The following is a 22,572-nucleotide window of genomic DNA, read 5'->3' as shown; positions in this document are numbered from 1 at the left end:
CTTTCTTTCTATGTGTGTTTTGTCCTAGAAAATCGTATGTGTAAAAAGTTAAATTTTTTTCCAATAGATCGGAGGATGTCCTTGTCGCACACTATTGCTTTCCTTGTCGCACACTATTGCTTTCCTTGTCGCACACTATTGCTTTCCTTGTCGCACACTATTGCTTTCCTTGTCGCACACTATTGCTTTCCTTGTCGCACACTATTGCTTTCCTTGTCGCACACTATTGCTTTCCTTGTCGCACACTATTGCTTTCCTTGTCTAGCGTCATTAGACGAGGAGAGCGCTAGCGTGCGACAAGGACAGACATATACGTGCGACAATGACAGAAATATTCGCGCGGTATACGAAGAGGGCAACAGCGTACGATAAGGACAATATAAATTTCCGGCACCTGTCTTGGGGGTGATCCATGCGGTGCATGCTTAAGAGAATTATGTAATTTGTAATCATTTGCATTTCTTAAAAATTTCTTAATTTAAAAAAGAGATTATAGAGTATCTGAAAGATGCAGTAACTTAAAGTTAGTAAAAAATCTGCAATTTTTGCTGCAGTACTAAGATTGCAGTAAGTTATCATATAAATAATAAAATAAAAGTAATGTATGAAAAATACATAAAGAATCTTAAATAGTACTTAAATTAATGTAAAATGTATAAAAGTTTAGAAAAGTTTATTCAATAGAAACAAACAGTTACTTGATCTCGCAAATTATATTGGAAAGTTTTATCAAAATTATTCATGAACATGTACATGTAAAGTATATACATTAAATTTGACGTATAATTTTGAATATGAATGTTTATTCAATCCATTAGTTAATAATTATTATATATTCCAGTATTATATATATATATATATATACAATTTACGTACAGTTTATATTATGCCAAATTAATTTATGAACTTTTTTTACGTAACATGAAGAATAGAATTCAAGGCAGATTCTATGATTACATTCATATCGCATACAAAATGTGATCGAGATTTACTAAGTAAATACTTTAGTTAAAAATATAGTATTTTTAACAGACATTGCTTTTGCTTAAATTTTAACAAGGGAATACAATATTACTTAATCTTGCAAAGCATTCATCAAGCTAAATAAATAAATTAATAAATAAATATATCAGAATATGTGCTGATGCTGTGATGAACGTGTACAAAAATTTGTATCGAATATTTTTATTAAGCACAAATTTGATTATAATTGTAAGTTATATTTCGTATTTGAATTATTGATTCCTGTGTCGTAAAGTTACAACACTGTTGTGTCTCGTACATCTTTTTATAATAGCTAAAAATTATTAACATTACAAAGACATTTTACGGCCTTCAATAGATATATCTACAGCTCTCCTAGTTGCTTTTATTCTTTTGCTATCCATGTAGTTTTTCATGTGCCTTTCAAATCTATTCATTTGTTTCTTAGTGCTCTGTAACATTACATTACTTACAAATTTTAAAACGTTAAATATAATGAAATATAAGAATTATACTTACTCTGCTAATATCAACATCAGACTTCCAATCAGGTCTTATAACATAATCTTTATTAGAAGGTCTAGGAACTCTAGCTCTTCCAACCCAACCTGGATCCCCAGGTCTCAATGATCTAAAAAGGATTGATTTTGTTATCCAAATAAAACTAATTATTTTCATATTGAGAGTTTGAAAAATTCATACTTAGCATCTCCTTTTAAGGCTTTATTAATATCTTGCGATTTTTGAGAAGAACTACCATCATCTGTTTTTCTTCGCTTCTGTGGTGTTTGTTCTAAATCCCTTTGCATTCTTTCTTCTTTTGACAACGCTTTAAAATCTGCTGACAAATTAAAGATAGGTCTTGCCCATTCATTAATTAATTTCCCTGCTCGTTCTTTATTTTCTTTTGTTTCTTTAGGATGTTTATAGAGATACATTACAGCTTTTCCGATACCAGACTGTTTTAAAGAAGCTTGGTCGATTCGTGGAAACTATAACAATAGATTTTGAAATATTAAATTATTTTATAGATAAATACAAATATATCAGTGATTAAAGCATAAACTTACTTCCCACAGAAGTTTTAAAAGACTATCCCGAATTTTTAAAGATGGCAAAGATCGATCAGGCATTGGTGCCAACCAATCTGTTAAAACTGACAATACATTATGCTCCAAGAAAGCTAACTGAAGATCGTGTTTTTTAAGTTGTGATAACACTTTGGGCAACATTGCAATTTTATTAGTAGCTGGTTTGTTTTGTTGATTTAATTTTCTATCTTCTTCTGATGCGGTTTTCATATCAGATAATAATTGAGCTATGATATCGTCATTATCATTAATTATATCAATATCCTTTCTCTTGCGTCTTCGTGATTGTTCTTCTTTCTTACGAGCTAACATACGATCGAAATCCGACAATGTATCATCTCTAAAAATTAGTACATTTATCATTAATCATTAATCTCAAATTATAATTAAGTGAAAAATTTCTTAATTAAAATACTTTTTAAATTAACCATCATTATAATTTTTAATTTATTATTACATGTTGGTACTCACATATATCTGCTACTCCTGATAAACATACATAAAAAATTTACATTCATTAAATTTATATTCATTAAAATTATATACAATTTAATTTCTCAAATATAAAATTTAATTCACTTACAATCCTGTATCTGCGATCACTCCATCGTCAGAGTCTTCGTTTTCTTGTTGCTCGTTGGCTACACTATCTTCAAATTGTTTATTCTCCCCTTCTTCTTCACCTTCCTCTTGTTCATTTTTTTCAATTTTCAATTTCGTTACTTCATCATCTGCTTCATTTTCCGAATCTGTTATTTCATGTTTTAATTTTTTTGTCGCTTTAACACCGTCCTCTTCTTCCTCAGAGTCGGACAAAACTCTATTTCTTTTTCTAACAGCACTTTCTGAATCTTCACTTCGACTTCTTGATCTTTTAGACTTTGATGCTGAACGAGATCTTGATCTTGATTTAGATCGGGACGAGTGTCTAGATCTGGCAACGGATACTGATCTCGATCGTGAACGTGATGGTGAACGCGATCTTGAATGTGATCTTGATGGCGAACCTGAAACGGACCTTGAGCGGGATTTTGACTTTGATGGGGATCTCGATTTCGATCGTGATCCAGAATGCGATCTAGAAATAGATGCTTTTGAACTGGAACGAGATCGAGATTTAGTCGACCTAGAATTAGATCTTGATCGAGAATGGGAACTTTTCCTTGAAGCTGGAGATTGTGATCCTTTACGTGATCCAGACACTGATCTTGAATTTGATCTTGATTTCGATCTTGACATTGATTTTCTTGAACCAGATCGCGAACGTGATCTAGATGCATGCCTCGAACCTGATGGTGTCCTTGACTTTGAACGTGATACTTGATTGGGTTCTGCTGAAGGTGATCTAGATACGGATCCTTTCAAAGATGCTCTAGGTGATTGCTTTCTTGATCCAGAGTCTGATTTGGACCGTGATCGTGATCGTGAATGAGATTTACGTTCTGGAGATCTTATAGGAGATTTCGAACGTGTACTGATGTGTGAATTAGGGGAATCTTTCCTTGATATATCTATCGATTGAGATTTTGATCTTGAGCGCGATCGAGAATTTCTAACAGGCGATGGCGAATGTTTCCCTTCCAAAGATGGAGAAGGTGATGTTTTCTTTTCACAAGATATAGATCTACTGCGTGACTTTCGATTCGGACTATTTGACGGCGATCGTGATTTTGGGGAATTTGATCGAGATCTAATAGCTGCTTTCGGAGACCCAGAAGGGGAACAGGATGGTGATTGCGAATGCGCTTTATACAATGAAGGTGATCTGGAACAGGAACGGGAATTCACTTTTGGGGAAGAGAGCGGATTGCTACGTTTAGTCGACGTTGATCTAGATCTGGATCTAGATTTAGATCTAGATCTGGATCTAGAGCGTGAATTTTCCCGCGATGCTAAATCAAGACTCTTCCTAGATTCTTCCAAAGAAGAACTCCTTGATCTTGACGGAGATTTTGCCGAACGTATTGAATGTGGCGATTCACTTTGAATAACTTTCCCATCAATTTCTGGTGACGGAGATTTAGAAGATGATCTAGAATTACTTCTTCTTTCAACAGATTTTGAACTAGATCTAGATGATCTTTCATTTTTAACAGATGCTGGTGAAGTTGAACGGTTTCTCGAGGGCGAACGTGATGGCGATCTTGAAGGTGATCTAGAATATGATTTTCTAGAATTAGCATTAGAAATCACAGAAGCTGGTGATCTCGGTTGTCCAGGTGATGACTGATTGGACCTAAAGAAAAATTTTCAATTTCAATTATCGCATGCTACGAGTAATATATTTTTAAATTATTTAAACAGGTATGATTTTCTAACCGTGGAGAACAACTGACAGAATTTGATTTAGATCTACTTCTATTGGATCTTTGAGGACTCACTGATGGACTTCTGGACTTTTCACATTCATCTTCGGATTCACTTCTTTCTTCTGCAATAAATAACCACTACATTAAGACTACATACAATATTTCTAATATCATACGCACATTAGAAAAATGGTTTAATTTCAGTAACATGAACTATAATTTACATTTAATTTTTATGTAGTAGTAACTTTTTCTTTCAATCATATTTAAAAAAATCTGTGCAATTCAACTTACCTTTGCGATTCATTGCACTTATATACAAATAAAAATGTACACTTTCTCAATAATTATTATTAAATATTTTTTTTCTAAAACAATAACACACGTATTTTTTTATGAAGGTCCTGCTAAATCACAAAATAACTTCTTTTTCTTAGCAATAAATCGGGGTTGTCAAACATATTCACGAAATACATTAAAATAATTTAAGAAACAAAGAAAATTTAAGATGCGCGTGATTGGTGATTTAGTTTTGACTTTTTGATTAACTTTGTCAGGTTAGGTATTGAGAATTAACCAATCGCTATATTTCTTAAATTAAATATAACCTTACTAGTACAGAATATCCCTAGAAACGTTCTATACATACTATCAGGAATTTGGAAGAAGACTAAAGAGGGTAGTTCCTTTCATTCTGTGCTACACGATTTCTTTGCAAATGTGTGCAAATACTTTCGACCAATAAATGTCCTTATATTTAAGAATGTATTGAATCTATTTAAAACGACCAATTAGATCCATATTTCTGTCATTCATTTTTTTTTTTTTCAACTCCATATTATACATTGACATAATTTTATTATGAAATCATTAAAATGTTGTTTATCATCGAGGAGTAATTTTTATTACATTAAATATATGTATATAAATAAATATATTAATTTTATTAAAGAAGATATATGTACATATATATATATTATTGCAAAAGTTAGTAAGGATTGATTTATAGATTGAAATTTAATTATGATCAATCTCAAATAAATGAAAACATCATTCGAATATAAAATCTGATAAAATTTTAACGCGACATTTCTTTCTATTATATGTATATTTCATGGATTGATCGAAGTTGACCGAAGATTACCGAGTTTCGTCGAATGTGTTTAAAGAACAATATGGCGGCCGTGGCAAAGTTTTCGCCGCCCGTATGAGAAATTAGCATTCATCAAGTTTGAGCAGTTTACGGTAAACGTTAATCGTCCGATAATCTTATTTGAATTACATAGCTAAGACCGCGGGTGAAAATTCGTTGGTGTCGTAGCACGTCGAGACAGCCCAATGCAGGTCGCGCGCAATTCTTGTAACTCAAATCATGACTTCGATGCTATCCAGCTTTAACCCGCCTATCGTTAAGCGATTGTTGGGTTGGAAAAAAGCGGAAGGAGAAGACAAATGGAGTGAGAAAGCTGTTAAAAGTCTAGTTAAGAAGTTAAAAAAGTCCACCGGCCTCGACGAACTCGAGAAGGCTATTACTACGCAAAGTTGCAACACCAAGTGCATTACTATACCGAGGTACGCTTACTTTATATACTTTTGCGTGCAGATAAATATTACAATCGATGGAATTTATATTTCCTTTTTTATTATTGTTCACTTATTTTTTATATATTTCATGATACATACGATGTCAGCTCAAAGATTTCGAGTATTGGATTTATTTGTGTCGTCTGCATTGAAACTCACGGAGAAATAGAAAGCGTTCGCGTGTGCTTTGCCGTTCATATTTACGTATCATGTATTCATACGTGTAATGTCACAACGTATATCTACTGACAGTTTTTTTCTTTTTACTGCCAGTATAAACGAAAAATGATTATCTAATCTTTCTAATGGATTTATCATTCGGAATTTTAACAATCCGCATATACGCTTTTATAATTGTATTATGCTATTTATGTTTCTTCTGCAGTATCATGATTTCAATTGCGATTGCGATTAGCATACGCACAGATGTATGACGTTTATTGGTCCTTACAATGTTAAGCTTTAAGCTTTGAAGGATTAAACTTCTAAATTTCTTCAAAATCGAGTTCATGTAATTTGGCATGTATTTGGTATTTGTAAACTTTAAGGTAAACAAAATTTTAGAAACTTTCCCGTTTTCAATTATATTATATCGGTTGCTAATATTTTTTGTTGTTGCTGAAATTCTAACACGTGTCATTCTTTCAGAGATATTCGCTTTTCCCACTATCAGATCTAAAATTGCACGAGTGCTTACCTACGAATACGTTCCATTTTCATATACTAGAGAATTCATTTAGCACTTATAATGTTTTTTTTTTCAAATAGAAATTTGAGAAAGATTTTTCTCAGCCAAGTGTGTCGAAGATTTCTAATATCTTTATGGATCGCAAGTAATCGTTACGTGTATACGATATTATATATTAATTATCATGTATTTAATCAATTTAACATATTACTTATGTTATTATACACGGTAACTTATTTGTTTATTTTTTGTAGGTATGATACGATACGATAGACCGTGCGATAATTGTATGTGCCGATTATACATCGTTGCCTTAGTAGTAGTTATGTAATAATATTAACGAAGATACGATCTCAAGCAAATGAGTAGACGAACCATGTGCAACGTTGCTCGTTGCGATAAATAATGCAAATGGGATTTTTTCGGCAGTCTTTCCCTTCTCTGTTCTCAATCAAAATAAGCAACGAAGAACGCATGCAGCATCCGTTCCGATTGAAAATGTACGCTCTGAATGAAACTCACGTGTGAGTCACGTTGTTGTTCGGGATTCCTCCCTTTACGCGAGAATTTCCTTTGTCGCTATAATCTTAGTTTTCGTTTAATAACCAATGCATCAGTACCGATATATTCGTTTTCTGCAAGCAGATCTGCTTCAAATATAATAATAACACGTATTATGTATTTTAGTGAAGATTGCTTACCGTGACAGGATTAGATTAGTTGCCGCTAATGATGGATAATGATAATTAGAACTGTATTACAACGCGATACTTACGATACTTTTCTGACATAATCATTTTCTTCTGATCTATTGTCTGTTAACATTTATTGGATTACGTATTAGATACTGTATAAATATCGATAATCCCGCCAGGATAGGCTGATTCTAGATAGCCTGCGTGCATAAATCGCATATCGAAATCGATTGTAGCTGAACGCGCAGCTCGTAACAACTTTATTAATAGTAATCCTAGCCACGTTGTCGCGCGTTCAAGGATATTCGGAGAAGAGAGGGAAAGTCTGTCATCGAGAAAGGCAGATCCTTTTGTAACTCGAACGAAACACGTTTGCTTGGTGGTGATTCGCATCGGTTTGCATTACGTTTCCCGATTCCCGACGACGCAACGCGTCGCGTCAGGGAATCTCTCTTTCTCTCCATCGCACTTTTTCGATCGATCGCGATCGCACACGATACGATTGCACGATATGCGCCCGGAAATTCGACTTCACTCCGTTATCTGACTCTCCGTAGCGACGTCGCGCCTTGATTAAATAACCATCTACCTGGAGAATACTCAGTCATTAACTAATGTTTGATTTCGTGCCGCGATTTGCGCGCGCGGGTCGCGCTTACAACGCGCAGTTCCTATTCGAGAAAATTATATTCTTGCTTGTTGCGCCTGTACGCCGAGTTGTTTCTCGATGTTACCGGTATATTCTTTTGCTTTTGTCCTGACTGCAGAGCTATAGTAGATCAGTAGGTTGGCCAATGAAATATCATTGCAATATCATGTTTTTTTTATGCGGATATAAATTTTCATGTTGTGACATATCTATATAGATAATCATTCCTCCGTAGAATTCTACTTGTTTGAAATTGTTGGATGATAAATGTAGTTCATAATTAGAATTCGTGCCAATGATAGTTTATTGATTCTTGTTACGATCTACGATTTTTTGTTCGCATCCCGATAATTCGGCTCAATTATAGCGTGGATTCCGTTTAATCCGACCTCGCACGTTCAAACAAAGAAAAGAAACAGAATTTCACGTATCATCGTTGTTTCTTTCTCATCTGTTTGAGAAAACAAGATCTTTATTCGTTTCTTTTTTGAAGCGTAATTTTATTTTTGATGTATCGCTCCGTTCCGCTTCGTTCTTCCAGATCGAAACATCCCGTTCACATTACGGAGTCGCACACATTATTAAGAATATACTCCTTCTCGGTACCTAGGTTAATCATTGTTTACGTAACACAATCGATACAGCGGAGGGATATTTATGTAGAAAATGAATGACACAGATTTCACAGCAGCTGATTTTTTTTCGTCGAAAGAAAAGCGCGACTTATAGGAGGAATTACGTAAGTTCGTATTGCGACCGTGTTTCGATTCGCGTCGAATCACGTTCGTCGAACGTACTTGTAAAACCCGCGAATATCTGGGACGTGATAATTTTTCGGCGACCTTGCGGCATAACTGAGATTTAAATAAAGCACACTCGCTCTCGAAATGCATAGAAAATATGTGGAAAAGTGGAAATCGTTTCGTGAACAAGCATGCAAACGCGTTTCGTTTTTAGAAGCATTCTAGTTATCCTTGTGTAATCGTTGTTGCCCCAAGAAATGGAATCGGAGTAGCTCCGTTCGAGATGATACAATTTATCAAAAACATTTATTTTTTCTCGATCTTCTTTCGTTGCACCGTAAGCAAAATTTTGTTGATCGTACTAGTTCCATCGCGCACTTGAAGTAATTCGAGAAAACGATAAGCCGTATTTTGTCTGATAATCGAGACAAGATATCGCAAGAAGCTGGCCTGCCGGCCAGTTTGTTCTGTTTTCGCTAAGCGAAACCTTTAACGTTTCGGAGTACTGTCGGCGTTCTCGGAAGGGAGGCGATTCTCCGTGTGTCATGAATTTGTTTTTGTTCGAATACCTAAAAAGGCATAAGGTAGAAAAATGGTGGATCACGCAGGATCTGTTCTGTCTGTCCCGATGTCCTTCCATGCTCGCGTGAGCCCGTGCGTGCGTAAATCGAGGAAAGATGAGAGAAGAAAGAGGCCTATATACCGCACAGCCAGCGCGAATAAGTGCACAGCTCACGTACCGTCTGTTTTCTTTCCTTTCTTCCTTTTAAAAAACGTGGGAGCCCGCACTCCGTCTGGTTGACCGTGCAATCGACGATTAAACCCGATTAAGTCGCGCCTCTCGTTTGATGCATACGTGGAAAGAATTTCACGGCGAACGCGACTCTCTGTCCTCGAGCAGGCAACGGTGCGTCAGCAAGATGACTGAAATTGCAGAACGAACGAGACCGTGTGGATCGCCACGTTCTCCTTGTTCACCGATGAACAATTTTTGCTATTTTGTCTAGCCGCGATCTCGCGTTTCTCGAAAACTGTCCCACGTTTTCGTTCACGGCCTGATCGACTTGTCTTCGTCAGACAATTGCAGACGAACGAACGCGATGTTTCTGCGAACGCGGTGATTTCAGCACGGCGCCGGTGTTGTATCATTTAATGGAATTACACTTTGAATAATGCAATGCACACGAGCGAACGATCCAGGTATTGAAAATGTAAAGAATCCGGCGGTAAAAATCTTGCAGCGGTAACACGGCGACTCGGGCACTTTTATTTTTTCTAACAGCGGAATCGCACGCCTCGTGTGCATTGCATCATTAAAAATATAATCCTGCGGAGTCGCGTAGCGTCGTTCACCGCTGTGAAATCGCGACGACTCGTCGCATCGCTCTTTTATTTTTTTAACGAAGCAACGAGCCGCGAGCGTGTGCCGCTGTTATTGAAAATGTGAAATTGCCACCGCCACAAAATTGCTATCACGGTTGCTGCCACGGTTTCGTCCACGCCTGAGCGTATCCCTACTTTCTATCCGATCGCCTCTCTTGCTTCTGTCAACTCTCTCATTCGAGAATTTTCGAGAAGCAGTCCCACAGATCTTATAAATCGGCGTAGCTATCGGTCGATCAAAGGATTGGTTCATCGACGTATCGACAAGGAGTCTCGATGCAGCCGTGATACGCCACCTTTCAAAACGGTCGATAAAAGGCGCGCGCGCGTCACTACGGATGGATCGTCGAAACATTCGAGTTACTCGATATTACCAGAGAACCGACGATATTGTTGTCCGTATATATACATTGTCGTTACGTAACAACTTGGTAAAATAGACGGGGCCGATTGTGTATACTGGCGATTTCATAGAAAATGAATACGTGTTCTCTCTCTCTCTCTCTCTCTCTCTCTCTCTCGAATCATGAAGATTGTTTACGGTGATTTCACTTTTCTACTTTCGTATCTATCCAGCACAAGCTGCCACGCAGGGTTCCGAATGATTTGTATTTTCCGAAGAACGCAAATCACGTTGCAAACGCATGTAGAAAGAACGCGCATTCCGTGCAACCGCGTTTCATCTTAAAAATCGCTTCGAACGATTGAAGTGCGTTTCGTTCGAGTGTTTCGTTTATTTGTTGTCGAGGCGATGGTGAGGTCATCGTTGTTGAAACGCGAGGCTTCGTTCCATTGGCATTTGCCATCCGCGAAGCCACGTTTACTATATTTTCCGAAACTAACACTTTCCTCGATGTTCGCTGGATATGCTCGGCTGGGACCGGTGGATAATGCTTAACGCGCGAATTCAGGCCTGAAATTGAGATCGAGATCGCGCAGGAAACTACCATATAAATTCCGTGCGAGCGTTTCTGAATTATTATGTAACGAAGAGTAGTGTCGAGCGATTCCAATTGAGGGTCACACGCACGTAGACTGTACATAACGAACAGATAGATAAGCAGAGAAAGCGAGCGAGAGAGAGAGAAAGAGAAAGAGAAGGAGGGAAAATTACGGAGATGAAACAGCAGAAAGAAGAGATTCAAAAATCAAAACGATCCGATAGCCATTTTTATTCATTAATATTCTATTCTTACACGTTGCAACGAAATACTAACTTATTCGAAAATTGAAGCTAAAATTTGTATTGATGAAACAAAGTTTCATTACAGACACGAGAGATTTTTTTGTTAAACTGAACGATGAATATGTAACTCCAGACATCACGAGGCATACGGATTAATCGCAAGCTTTTGAAAAATTTCGTTCGACGGATCGCACAGAATCGTGAATGGAGTAAAATTGCGCGTAAATTACTTCCGTGATGATCATTTATCTCGTTTCCTTCATTTGTTGGCTGGTTGGGTTCTTCCGTTTCCGGTCCTCTTGTATCTCCCTGGGACCCATCAGAGATCGAAAGAAAAGACGACGATCGTGGCGATCGAGGGATCGCGCTGGTCAATTCGTTCGGCAAGTTACCCCCGTCAAGAGAGAAACACTGCGCCGAATGTACAGGCAGCAGAAGTTTCTTTTTGTCGGTAAGGCGCCACCGCTTCCGGCGCGGCAGACGCGAATACAGGAGTCTAGAGCGAAAAAGAGAGAGCAAAGGAAGCAAGAGGAAGTTGGCTGGTGGAAGTGTATATGTATACATTAAAGCGGGAGTTTTACGACGCGGCCGAGCGTCGTGCTCTCGCGGCCAGCTTAAACCCCGATATTTCGGATGATGCTACCACTTTCTTCGCGGCGCGGTCAATGACAATGAACGTTTGATAACGTTGATGAAGTGTCGTTTCATCGATTCGCGATTCTGCTTCTGATAAATCAAGTTACGTGATCGATAATACGTGCGATTCGCTCCATTTTGCGCAAAGTTTGGAGCTGGTTGACGATCGTGTGATACGATTTGCGGCGAATAATTCGCGAAAACGATCCGATCCGTAAGCCCATCGTTTGTAAGTTCTCGAGAGGGTAAGGCTGAAGCGAGTGGTAGCTGGTCGATTGACTTCCTTTTATTTTTGTTTCTGGGCCGAAAGGCCTAGCCCAGGCGGTGTCGGCGACAACGGTGTTCAAGGTGTACGCGGCAAAGGTTTACCGCACGTGATCTACTGCCGACTTTGGCGCTGGCCAGATCTGCAATCGCACCACGAGCTAAGGGCAATCGAGCATTGCGAGTACGCGTTCACGCAGAAACGGGACGAAGTTTGCATCAACCCGTACCACTATCAACGAATACAAACACCAGGTACGTAAAGTAGATTACAGATTTCGGGACAGGATCCTCTGTTTACGTTTCTTCTTCAATGTGTAACTTGAAGATTATAACGTACACATATTATGCTCGTTTGGTTTAATATTGAGTTTTCAACAAGTAAGCTTTCTATACTAAAAAGTTTTCATCACGGTGACGGAAACGTTATGAACGACGTAAATGAAGCATCGCGCGATTTTACCAGCGGTATGAAATTTTACAGTTTTGCCAGCCATTCTCGTACCACGGCACAACTTAGCTGGGGACGAGTCCGTCCTGTACAACACTTCTATCGAGGAGCTCAGTGTCAGCGTGCCAGAGAACACAAACTTTCACGCGACCTTAAATCATCAGCACCACAATCAACAGAGTATACCGCAATCTCCACAGCAGCAGCAGCAGCAACAACAACAACAGCAACAACCACCGAATAATCCGTATCAAGGAATACAGGTTGGTTGTCGAAGGAAATTATCTCTCTTGTTTCCAAGTAAACGAAACTTTCTTCATGTTCTTCTAGAGTATGCAGGCGACGAGTCCGGCTAGCGTTGGGAGTTTAGGAAGCGTTCAGGGTTCACCCCATCCGGCTCCTGGATCCATGGATCCTCCTGCCGATACCCCTCCTCCGGGATATATAAGCGAAGATGGTGACAACATGGATCATAACGACAACATGTCTTTATCACGCTTGTCTCCCAGTCCCGTCGACGCACAACCAGTTATGTATTGCGAGCCGGCATTTTGGTGAGTAGTCGTTCACAAATTACTCCAACTTCGTTCAGGACGATCGGCTGAAATTACTCTTCAACGTCTGATTTTTCTCATCTTTATCTTTTTTTTTTTACAAGGTGTTCGATAAGTTACTACGAATTGAATACGAGAGTAGGCGAGACGTTTCACGCGTCGCAACCGAGCATAACGGTGGATGGATTCACCGATCCTAGTAACTCCGAACGTTTCTGTTTGGGCTTATTGTCGAACGTCAATCGTAACACCGTTGTTGAACAAACGAGACGACATATCGGGAAAGGAGCTAGATTATACTACATCGGTGGTGAGGTGTTCGCCGAATGCTTATCCGATTCGAGCATATTTGTGCAAAGTCCTAATTGTAATCAACGTTACGGCTGGCACCCTGCCACTGTTTGTAAAATACCACCCGGTAGGTATAGTTGTGTATTCGTTGTTTTCCATGTATTATTTTGATCTTAATTAAAGCTTTCACGGAACTTTTCTTATTTGATCCTTTCCTCAGGTTGTAATTTGAAGATCTTCAATAACCAAGAATTTGCCGCATTGTTGTCGCAATCAGTTTCGCAAGGATTCGAAGCAGTGTACCAGTTGACTCGAATGTGTACGATCAGAATGAGTTTCGTAAAGGGTTGGGGAGCAGCGTACCGTCGTCAAACTGTAACGTCAACTCCTTGTTGGATCGAATTGCATTTAAATGGTCCGTTACAGTGGCTCGACAGAGTGCTCACGCAGATGGGATCGCCGCGTTTACCCTGTTCCTCGATGTCGTAAGGTTTTATCTTTCTCTCCTTCATGGATTTGGAAAACAAGAACTGACTCGTGCGCTGTCATCGTCGTCGGCGTTGTGCAAATTAGTTTTTCTTATCGCCGATTGATTGTTTTTATCCAAATTCTTTCCAACGGATCACGGCGATGAACGGTGCAAAAAGGAAAAGATACTATTACGATTTTTACAAAGCGTGTACGTGTCTCCTGATTTGAAAAGTGCATGGAGTACGAGATCGACTTCGGTGTTCGGTGTGCCAGAAGAACGTTCGATTGGACGAATGAAAATAAAACTGACGATGGTTAGCTGTGAGAACACTTGAGTGCTCAAATCGCTATGTTTCATTCTACGAAAAGAAGGAAAGGACGATGTGCGGGCAAAAAAGTGCGTATGAAACCAGTTGGCGCGCAATTATCACCAGTACAGAAAATCAGTTTTCTAATAAACTGAGACATTACAATCGAGAATACTAAATAACAAAATAAGTAGATATTATTCACTCATTGCACTAACGTGTGGGTATAGTGCTTTACGATCCAGGGTTACGAATCCGATTTTAACTGAATTAATAGGGCGAAAACAAGCGCGATTCTATGTGTGCATGTGTGTATATACGCATACATATGCACGTACGTCCGTATCCATATACATATGTAGGTGCATATGTATATCTATATCATGTCAAAAGAAAAGCTCAGTCTTTACATATTTTTATCGCTTGTTAAGTCAACGCACTTCAGTCGTACAGTATACGTCAGCCCTTACAAGGGTAAATACATAATATGTACATTCACACAGTTTATAGTCTGGTGAGAAGAATTTCTATAGAACGGGTGTAAATTTGTATACCCATTGAAAAGTTTCTAACAGCACTGGTCTATTCGGAATCTTTGTCAGTGTTTTTCCTACGAATAAAGCGTTAAAAAAGACACCTAAAGTCTATTTCTCTTATACGATAACGATACGGAATGATTACAGTGTTCAATATGTACATAACTATTTACACGTTTCGTTAACGTTACTACATCCTCGGATGGACAAGAATATTCAAATATTCTCACAATGGATCGCATCAGGACGGACAGTTATGTTTCTACGTATTCGAAGGTTTTACGAACGGTTAGTCAGTTTAGAGGAATTATTCGTAACGCGAACAACGTTTTAACACACATTTTTGGCTCGAAATTGAAAATGTTATTATTGTATATTAAGATGTCACCTTGAATAATTGATATTCTTATCGAGAATAAGCGCAATATTTACGTTGATAGAAGTATTGAGCGCATGAAGTCTGTGGTAGACAGAAATATTTACTTGATATCGTATGGAGAATCAGAAGATTATATACGTATATTTACTATCGAGCGTCTAAAACTTTATGCGCCACATAGCAGACGTTAAAGTGCACATTTTGGTGTTCAGTGTAGCGAACCACTTGTTAGTTGAAAATCATTGCAGAAATGTTTGGTTCATTGTATATGATCGTGAATGATACTTCTTCTTTTTTTTAATGACGGAAATGATATTTTCTTATGAAAAAAAGGCCTGAATTGCATTGGCTGCAACTAATGACGCGAGTCTTTATAAGCGCCTTGTTTATAAGCGCGGGCATCAAAATTTGGTAGCCTACAAGCCGCTCGGGACCATCCAGTTTGAGCAGCCGCAGATTTTTGTCACACATCGTGCTGCTTCGATGCGTCGTTATACAGATACCTCTCCGCCTATAGTTTGCACACTCTCGTCTTACGGAGCAGCAACTTGAGCATAATACGAGGCGAGATCTTTTGCGCGAGAGAAATTCTTTTCAAACATATGCGCACATCCGTTGCTAGCGTCACTCTGATCGCATATAGATCTTGCTCATCCACAATACCTAGCGAAAACAGTGTCTTTAGTCAGTTAATATATGTAGATGCACGATCTTCTGAAATTTTACAAGGTATGATTAGAAAGTTCGGCGATTTTGTCCATAAATATTTTATTGTTAATCGTTGAAATAATTCCCATTGGAATCTTCTCTTCCAGTTTTTAAAAGTCATCTGATATATTAAAACTGGAATTGAATTTAATTTATTCGTTAATTTGTCAATGATTTCTTCCTCCTGCTTAAGGTAGGGCAAAAGGAAAAAGTTTGTTGAAGACAAGTTGAGCGGAAATAAATTTTGGACCAAATGTTCTTAGATAAGAAGTGTTGTATGTAGCCTTACATTGTCATAATGTAACAGCCGTGCTTTTCTATGCACAGTTATGTTGAGAAGATCTTGTACAATTTCTTTTTAGTTTCTCTTTTGTCCCGCTGATTAACACCACATCGCTGTATTCCAATTAATTTAGTACGAACCGTTTTTGAGTTGTTTTATTGTGATTCATTGATCTTTTTTGGACGAATCAAATCCCCGAACTTCTTGATCACACCTTGTATATGATGTTAATGAACATACATAGGAAAAGCGCATACAGTTTTCGAGCGATACAAAAAGCGATGGAATGAAAATTTGTAAGCATAAGAAAACCTTATCATGAAGAAAGAATGCAAGAAAATAATGGTCTGGCCTTGAATGTGAGATACTTTTAGATATATTGATCATATTTGTTTGTATACTATTTTAAATTTATTTATTTACAAATTGTTTTAGAAACGTGTATATTAAAAAATTTCTATTTTATTGGAGATTTTATAGAATATTTCATATTCGAGACTATCAGAACCGAAAAGGGAATACAATTTTTGAAATCTTCGACGTCTTTCACGTAGAACATATGAACAAAATGAAATAACGAAGTTACGTATTTTATTGTATTACGAGATATATATTAATATCCATGTACGGATAGTTTTTGCGCTAAGTGCATGGATTCAGTTATCATTTTCTTCTTTTTTTAAGGAATAAATTTGTAAAGATAATCTATATACGACTTCTATGGAGTCTTTATGTACGATGGGGGCCAATTGTACGCACAGAAATGAGATCTCAATAAGAATGTGAAATCTTATGAGGAATCGGTTCCTTTTTATATATTTTTTGCCAGTGCCGTTACTTTTGAAGTAGCGGACAGCTGGTTTAATTATTAATTTCTATAAAATATAAAAGTGTATAAATTATATCAAGTAAAGGGAAACAGTCGTTTCGACGAAGAAGGATTATGCGCTAAGCTTTTAATCACTTTTATGAAAAGGCGAGTGATTCTTGATCCATTATAAATAATGTTTTTCATGAATTGATCAACGTCTGTTGTTCGTATTGTGCAGCTGATAATTTTTTAATATCCCATGTCTCTTTTCTAACAATTTTTTTTTATTTTTTTTTACTGTTTACAGACCGACCTTTTGCACATCGTTAGATTAAGGGATACGAACGTGACGACGACGATTCATGAATTTATCAATTAGAAATTTTTACCGAATCAATACCATGTTCCAACGATCGTGTTACTTTACCAAACCATTAGAAGAATATCGAAGGGAGGACGAGTTTAGGCAATAGCTATGAAAAAAGATAGTTCAAAAAAAGCAAGCTTTTAAGCGATATAGTTTTATTGATTCTTAGATAGTGTTATAATTGTATAACGACACGTATACGTTGGTTTCTCTTTTATGAGGATATTTCCTGCTTCTAATAAACATGCATATCTGATGCTTCATTCGTGAGGAAAAATCGATACTATCGTAAAAAGTTATTACATGTCACAAAAAAATCGTATACCTTGTGAAAGTTGAACACGATATCGTCGGGCAGCTCGAATAATCGAATAGTTATAGAAATAAGAAACAGTTGTTTACTGGTACAAAATACAAATCTCCTTGAACTTGTGCTAATTGGTACTGTCTCGCATAAGAAAAAATTTGAATTACTTAACGATTACTTGCCTCTTTGCCAAACTGCCATTACTGTACTAATTAAGAAAACATAAACAGAGGAACCGAAGAACTCTTGCCTTTCTTCGTTGTCCTCGATCTCCTATTCGTTCGTTTTACGTTAGCATAAGATCAAAATGAATCTACACTTTATGACGAAAAGATAGCACACCTGTGAATACTGTAATTTCTTACATGTACATATAAATGCAATACAATATAAATTAAAAATGTGTATTTAAGCGAAATGAGCTCAAATACATTATATGTATGTATTATATTCGTTTTTTCCTCCTATTTAAAAGGCAATCATTTTTCATTAACTTTTTATGCTACGTAATAAATAAAGTAATAAATAATAAACAATTATATGTGTATGTATATATATATATATATATATAATTACAATTGAAATGAATTAATTCACTACGTCCAAATTGAAGAAACCAGGCGTGCTATCTTTCTGTCGCAGACTATATGAGGCGAACAAAGAGACAGACCACTGAATGCGTTTAATTCGCCAAAGTATACTAAGTATAGCAATTGCCAAAGTTTCTTTTGTAAATATAAGAATGTCGAACCAATTAATTACAGTAATCGCGATTTAAACGCGCACAAATTGTTGAATTATTTGCGCTATCGCTTTTTTTATCACAAATTTCCAATTGTTACCATTGTTAATCGCGTCTCATTGTTATGTTTTTTTTTCTTTTTTAATTCTAAGTATATTTAGTGTCTTGACCTGCCGAACAATCGAGCGGTCCGACGATTTTATGAATTTTTAATTTTATGGTTGGTTATATATTTTGTGTGTTAATACCCACGTGCACACAAAGGGAAGGATCGACTAACGTATGACTTTTACAAATCAGATATTTTTTTACATATTAGAAAGATGTGACATTTTTTTGTGTGCGATGTATTTAATAACGATTATTATTGTCGATGTTTTCCTGGTGTGCATGGGAATCTTTTATGAGACTATAAGATAAAATTGTGAGCTCGAAATAACGAGTGCGGGAGTATAGATGAGACAAGAAATGTCGAGTGTGAGATTGTATGATAATTATAAATAAATGTACACATTAAGTCTAATAAACATGCTTCTGTCGCCTTTTTTTATTACTTTATAGCTATTACGGTGTTGAAGAAGCTACGAAGTTTAATATATCTGTAAGTACGAAGTAACATTTTGTTTAAATTATTTACGTGTCTAGGAATATCCTAACTTTTAGTGCAGTTATAGGAACATAAACTTGGGATTAAGGAACATGAAGACATAAATCTATTAATAAATATTCATTAACAACTTTGTGTGGCGAAAAATTTGTATCATTTGACTACGAAAAAGTGGGGATACAAGTATACAATGTGCTTATATTACTTAGTCATCAACGTTCGTGACTAAGTAGCAGCAACAATCGCATTAAAACTTCAGCTGAGTTGATATTGCAAAACATTTTAAAAATTAACTCTCACAGACCATCCCTCAAAGACTGTCGAATCGCATTTATTTTTCTACAAATATCGTGATATGGGAAACCTTACATTTTAATTATATGGCACACTGATGTAATAAGTCAGGAGCTTCGAAACATGAAACAATTACTTTTACAGCTTAAGCAGAATCATATTATTGCATTTTTAGTACATTTTATAATTATTTTCTGCTACTTTGGCTCTTTTTTAGGTCTAAAATATGTAATGTGTGAAATCACTCGCACGTTTAATGTAATTAACATACTTCATTAGAAAAAGTTGAATCTTTACAGGATATGAATCATGAAAGGATTCATGATACACACATTGGACATTTCAATTTGAGCATGATACTAATATATATATTCGGTATAACAAACTCTCGCTTATTCGATAAAATATTCCTCTTGCCTTCTCATTTTTTCTTTCTCTCTCCCTCTTTTTCGGATGATGCGTTGCTGCTGATTTTAATAACGGTGTTATAAACGAGCATTGTGTTTCGATGTCAGCATTTTCTTGACTGAAAATATGCTCATAGATAGGCCAATAGTTGCAAGGATACACGCTGATTTAGTGACGTTGCGTTCGACCACATTCTTACGGAACATGGACGAGACGGTAGACTACAACAAAGAGTGAATTTCTTTCGTACAAGATCAAGATTGAAATGATTTGATTTTTCTAGAAGTGTTACGTATTATGTAACACTTGTCTTCACGCATCAAATGTTTACCTGTTGTAATGATAATCTAAGAGCATAGAGGGTGGCAGGAGTCGGATACATCTCTAAACCACGGCTTTGCTTCGTACTCTGAAAGAACAATAGAATAAATAAATTATGTATTTTGTTACATAATTTATATATATATAATAAAAGACACGTATATGAAATTTATAAACGAAGTATATGCGAAATTGAATCATATTCAAATTAGTTACAAACAATTTGAACTGCACTTCTGTAAACCATGTTTTCGCCATGATTGAAATTGATCCTTTTGTATTTGATCTCTGAAGAAGAGTGATAACGCCAATTTGCAAAATCACCCGTGAAACTGCGTTAAAAGCCATTTTATTAATTTTTAAAATTATTCCATGTCATATATTATAAATTTCTATACGTTGTTTAAATTTCTTTAAATTTCCAACACAAAAGATGCGCAATAAATGCAGAATGTATGTGAATGATGTGAAGGTTGCATTGATAAGTGACAACGCATACGTTTAATTTAAAAAATACTATTACACACATTATTGAAATATCACTGTTTAACCTCCACAATATGATTAACATTTTATTAAGCTTATCAAGAACCGTGACTGAAGTTGCTCTACATCATTGACGCACTATATAATGAGGGATCGAGTTTTGTTAGTGTAATGAATAAAGGGTGAAGAATTCGAGGCGTGAGGTATTTCCTTCCCAAAAGTCTTTACTCGACTGTCTGATTATCGTCCGATCAGCCATCCCCCTTCCCAGAGACAAACCTCTTCTCGGAACATAAATATTTCGTTCCTATCGCGATCGTCCCAATGATCACCTTCATTAGTAAAGTTACTCTAACATTACTGCGCGCCGTTACACAGATATGGCTTGGCGCCGTCTATGATTATATTTTCCTATATTTAAATATCTTTATATAACGATACACGATATTTTCAGTCAATGACAGAGAAACGCAAAAAATTTTGTTACCTACAATTTAACACTGAAATGTTGTGCACAAGGTACGCTAATTTTTCTTGGCTGATCTTCGCCAGTACATTCCACATGCAAGATAAAATGTCACGTAAACACAGTTCTTTTTTAAAACTTTATCAAAAAGTCGTAAGAGAAATAGAAAACCAAGCTTAGGTATTTAACTATAGTACGATTTATATAATGTTAATTTACATAATGGGATCAATTTTATATTTCATTATTATCGATCTTGTATCATGTTAATATTTCCATTTGAAACATTAAAATATGGATTTTATAATATAAGAAAACCACGCACAATGTGTAACGTAAATTTGAACTACATATTATCAGTCAAGATTTGATATACGATTACATTTGCGGCACGCTTATCACTCCATTTCCACATGTCTCTATATGAAAATGAAGAAATATAATATTACAGAGAAATTGATCGTTGATCTCATCTCATTCATTTTTATCTAAATGTAACTAAAATAAACGTAACGTCTTCGTTTATTTGTCTCATTTGTCTCCAGAAAAAATACCACGTGATAATCTTAACCTATAAGTTCACGGTAGAATGGTTTCCATTAAAATAAAAATAGAGCGATCGAGGACAACGGTTTAAAGAACAACACAAAAACAAAGTTTTCTCATCAATTCTAAAACACTTGTTGTTTTTATTAATTAAATTTCTGAAAGATGTGGCTTTTCGTGTGTTATTCGGTGTAAATTAATGGGGTTTAAGCAGCATGGAATTTTCTTGGACGTTCTCTTATGCAATCGATACAACAATAGTGTAAAGAAAAATCCCGAGGTTGAATTTTACGGTAAAAGCGTATTTTAAATTCAGGCACTTACCGATGTGTGCGAAATTTTACCGATGAAAGAGATAAATCACCGAAGATTCCGACAATTCTTCGTCTCAAGTTGTTGTCTCACCACTGTCGATGTTACACTTCTAACTTCCAGACATCGATTATAGCGACCGCTACCTTCGCGCAATTTAAAACAGCGCCACCTACATTTGCTCAAACTTTCCGGCGCAAGATGAGTTTCCAATAGAACATGTAGCGACATCTTTTTTGTAAAAGAAATAAAAAACCCGGGAAACCAGAAAAACGCGGGAAAAGAGTTTTCCCTCTCTTCGCAAATCAAGGGTACAAAAATATATGCGTAATCCTTTTACAGTCTATATATAGTCTTTGGTTTGTTTTACAAATGTGCGCTTACAAATTTTAATATGAGATGTTTCTTACCAGCGGTAGTAGTAGTAGCGAAGGTAGTAGTGAACGTAGTAGCAGAAGTAGTAGTAGGCCTTTTCCCTCTTCGCAACCAGGTTTTATACCCTTGATTAGCGAAGAGGGGGAAAACTCTTTTCCCGCGTTTTTCCAGTTTTCCCGGGTTTTTTATTTCTTTTATAAAAAAAGATGTCGCTGCATGTTTTATTGGAAACTCACCTTACGACAGAAAGTTTGAGCGGATGTCGGTGGCGCTGTTTCAAATTGCGCGGAGGTAGCGGTCACTACATGATTTATATCTATTGCGCCATCTCTTAATG

At 36.5% G+C, this 22,572-nt stretch overlaps 3 protein-coding genes across 5 annotated transcripts; 1 reads left to right on the top strand and 2 right to left on the bottom strand.

Annotated features, from left to right (window-relative positions):
- Positions 1-1,173: 1,173 nt before the first annotated feature.
- Positions 1,174-5,028, bottom strand: LOC122536762 (IWS1-like protein). 2 transcript variants are annotated; one of them, XM_043669413.1, is made up of 8 exons: positions 4,679-5,028; positions 4,395-4,506; positions 2,659-4,311; positions 2,547-2,561; positions 2,055-2,415; positions 1,687-1,976; positions 1,504-1,615; positions 1,174-1,436 (listed from the first exon to the last, which is right to left on the bottom strand). In XM_043669413.1, the coding sequence occupies exons 1-8, from the start codon at positions 4,689-4,691 to the stop codon at positions 1,314-1,316; spliced, it is 2,679 nt and encodes an 892-aa protein (XP_043525348.1). In that variant the 5' UTR covers positions 4,692-5,028; the 3' UTR covers positions 1,174-1,313. The 2 variants fall into 2 exon arrangements, with proteins under 2 accessions (XP_043525348.1, XP_043525349.1); XM_043669414.1 differs by lacking the exon at positions 2,547-2,561 and having other exon boundaries at positions 4,679-5,027.
- Positions 5,029-5,541: 513 nt separating this feature from the next.
- Positions 5,542-18,943, top strand: LOC122536764 (mothers against decapentaplegic homolog 3). Of its 2 annotated transcripts, XM_043669417.1 has the most exons (7): positions 5,542-5,956; positions 12,259-12,467; positions 12,697-12,926; positions 12,994-13,217; positions 13,322-13,635; positions 13,729-14,042; positions 14,082-18,943. In XM_043669417.1, the coding sequence occupies exons 1-6, from the start codon at positions 5,757-5,759 to the stop codon at positions 13,995-13,997; spliced, it is 1,446 nt and encodes a 481-aa protein (XP_043525352.1). In that variant the 5' UTR covers positions 5,542-5,756; the 3' UTR covers positions 13,998-14,042; positions 14,082-18,943. The 2 variants fall into 2 exon arrangements, with proteins under 2 accessions (XP_043525352.1, XP_043525351.1); XM_043669416.1 differs by having other exon boundaries at positions 13,729-18,943.
- Positions 18,939-20,586, bottom strand: LOC122536767 (the record flags this gene model as incomplete). Its single annotated transcript, XM_043669421.1, has 3 exons — positions 18,939-19,950; positions 20,061-20,138; positions 20,578-20,586. Coding segments are annotated over 3 exons (231 nt in total), but the record flags the coding sequence as incomplete, so codon positions are not given.
- Positions 20,587-22,572: the final 1,986 nt, after the last annotated feature.

The sequence above is a fragment of the Frieseomelitta varia genome, unplaced genomic scaffold (genome assembly GCF_011392965.1).
Source record: "Frieseomelitta varia isolate USP_RPSP 00005682 unplaced genomic scaffold, Fvar_1.2 scaffold_870, whole genome shotgun sequence".
NCBI lineage: Eukaryota > Metazoa > Arthropoda > Insecta > Hymenoptera > Apidae > Frieseomelitta > Frieseomelitta varia.
The sequence above is the reverse complement of the archived record's forward strand: the minus strand, read 5'-3'. Positions and strand labels throughout refer to the sequence as shown.